Source organism: Temnothorax curvispinosus, unplaced genomic scaffold, assembly GCF_003070985.1.
Source record: "Temnothorax curvispinosus isolate PA1 unplaced genomic scaffold, ASM307098v1 QBEX01007107.1, whole genome shotgun sequence".
Lineage (NCBI taxonomy): Eukaryota > Metazoa > Arthropoda > Insecta > Hymenoptera > Formicidae > Temnothorax > Temnothorax curvispinosus.
This window is the reverse complement of record NW_020216887.1, coordinates 1-1,723: the sequence shown is the minus strand read 5'-3', so window position 1 is coordinate 1,723 and position 1,723 is coordinate 1. Positions and strand designations below refer to the sequence as shown.

General features: G+C 46.2%; 2 protein-coding genes across 2 annotated transcripts; both read left to right on the top strand.

The window, feature by feature from the left end:
* Window positions 1-434: 434 nt before the first annotated feature.
* Window positions 435-1,223, top strand: LOC112456732 (interstitial collagenase-like). The gene has a single exon (XM_025019461.1). The coding sequence runs from the start codon at window positions 435-437 to the stop codon at window positions 1,221-1,223; it is 789 nt and encodes a 262-aa protein (XP_024875229.1).
* An 81-nt stretch (window positions 1,224-1,304) lies between these two features.
* On the top strand, window positions 1,305-1,712 carry LOC112456733 (matrix metalloproteinase-2-like; the record flags this gene model as incomplete). Its single annotated transcript, XM_025019462.1, has 1 exon — window positions 1,305-1,712. A coding segment is annotated over exon 1 (408 nt), but the record flags the coding sequence as incomplete, so codon positions are not given.
* Between the last annotated feature and the right edge of the window lie 11 nt (window positions 1,713-1,723).

The window sequence follows — 1,723 nt, the reverse complement described above, 5'->3', positions numbered from 1 at the left end:
ATATGTATCATGAAATATTATTACTTGAAGATATTACGCTGCGTTTAAATAAATATATATATATATATATATATATATATATATATATATATATATATATATATAATATTGCGAATATGTACTTCTTAATAATGTTTTTGTTTAAAGTCTATGTTTCATTGTACCGGGACGATGGTGGATATTATACAAATGCAACTTCATCATTGGCGCTAACGTCAAAGCGAAATCGTCACGTTCGCCTTGTCGACGCTCATTTTCAGCCTTTTACGAATTAACACCTTTACCGAGACCTTCCACCCGCGTCGCGATCGCTGAAAAAAAAAGGAACGCATCGCTCGTTACGTCGGTCACTCGCGCTTCGATCGGGCGGTGACGCTTATCGCTTCTCGAGGGTCAAGGGGTCGAGGTGGGAAACGTATCGTTATCTCTCGACGATGTCGCTCGCGCGCGTAATTACGTGCGCGATTATTATCGTCATCGCGGTAAATTGTAAATCGAGTGAAAATAAGATTGCGATCAGTTATCTGCAAAAATATGGGTATCTGGATAACAGCGGTGCACAGCGATTTTCATCGTCCTACAACACCACGCAGGAGTTACATCGAGCCGTCTCACTGTTTCAAGAATTCTATCGACTACCAGGCGACGGCGAATTAAACGAAGAGACGCTGAATCGAATGGGTAAACCGCGATGCGGCGTCGAGGACATTTTGGAGCGCACGTTCGCTCCGCTTTCAGACAAATGGCCGAGGAAACATCTCAAATGGAACTTTCATCTGGCCAACGATATAATCTTGAAAACGACCCGAGCCGCGTTCGATCTGTGGGCAGCGAATTCGTCATTGACGTTCGAGCGCGATTCGCTGAATCCCGATATTTTGATATCGTTTCGTGAGGGGCGTCACGCGATGCTATACTCCCGACGAAACGAACCGTGTTTGTCTGCGTTCAGAGGTCCTAACGGAGATGTCGCTTACGCGTTCTTTCCCACCGGAGACCCCAATTTCGTCTCGGAGGTGCACGTAGACAAAGCGGAGACGTGGCACATACAGCTGACTAAAAATCCCCGAGGGACGTACAATTTACTTCAGACGTTGACGCACGAGATCGGTCACGCTTTAGGCTTGCCGCACACCTTCCGCGAAGATTCGGTGATGTTCGCGTTCGTGCCTGAGAAGACATTCCCCGTTCAACTTACTCTAGAGGACGTTCTTTCCATTTAACACCTGTACGGCGCTAAAGAAAACGCTAAAGTTCCAAAAGTAATAACGACGACGACACCGACGACTACCACAACGACGACAATGATAGCAACGACGACTACGAAAGACGTCGAGATGGATCTGTGCATTTTGCGAAACGTGGATACCGTATTGATAACGAACGGTCGATTGTACATCTCGCACGAACGATACGTGTGGTCAATCGATATAGACGGGAAAACGTACAAGAAACCCTTGCAATTGACGGACTACATGAAATTTCTTCCTAAGAATTTCACGCGTCTGACGGCCGCGTATCAGACGTTCTCGGGCAATATCATGCTGTTCGCGGGCAATATGAGCTACATGATCACTTATCCGCGTCTAACGCTAGTTTCAACTTGGCCGAGATCTTACACAGATCTCGGAATTCCCGATACCACCAGGAAGGTCAACGCCGTGCTGAACACGAATGAAGGACGAACTTTCGTTATATACGACGATAATGTTGTGGGCGAGAT

Excerpts from the sequence above, each read along its gene's own strand:
- LOC112456732 (XM_025019461.1), top strand. The coding sequence starts at position 435 with ATGTCGCTCGCGCGCGTAATTACGTGCGCGATTATTATCGTCATCGCG.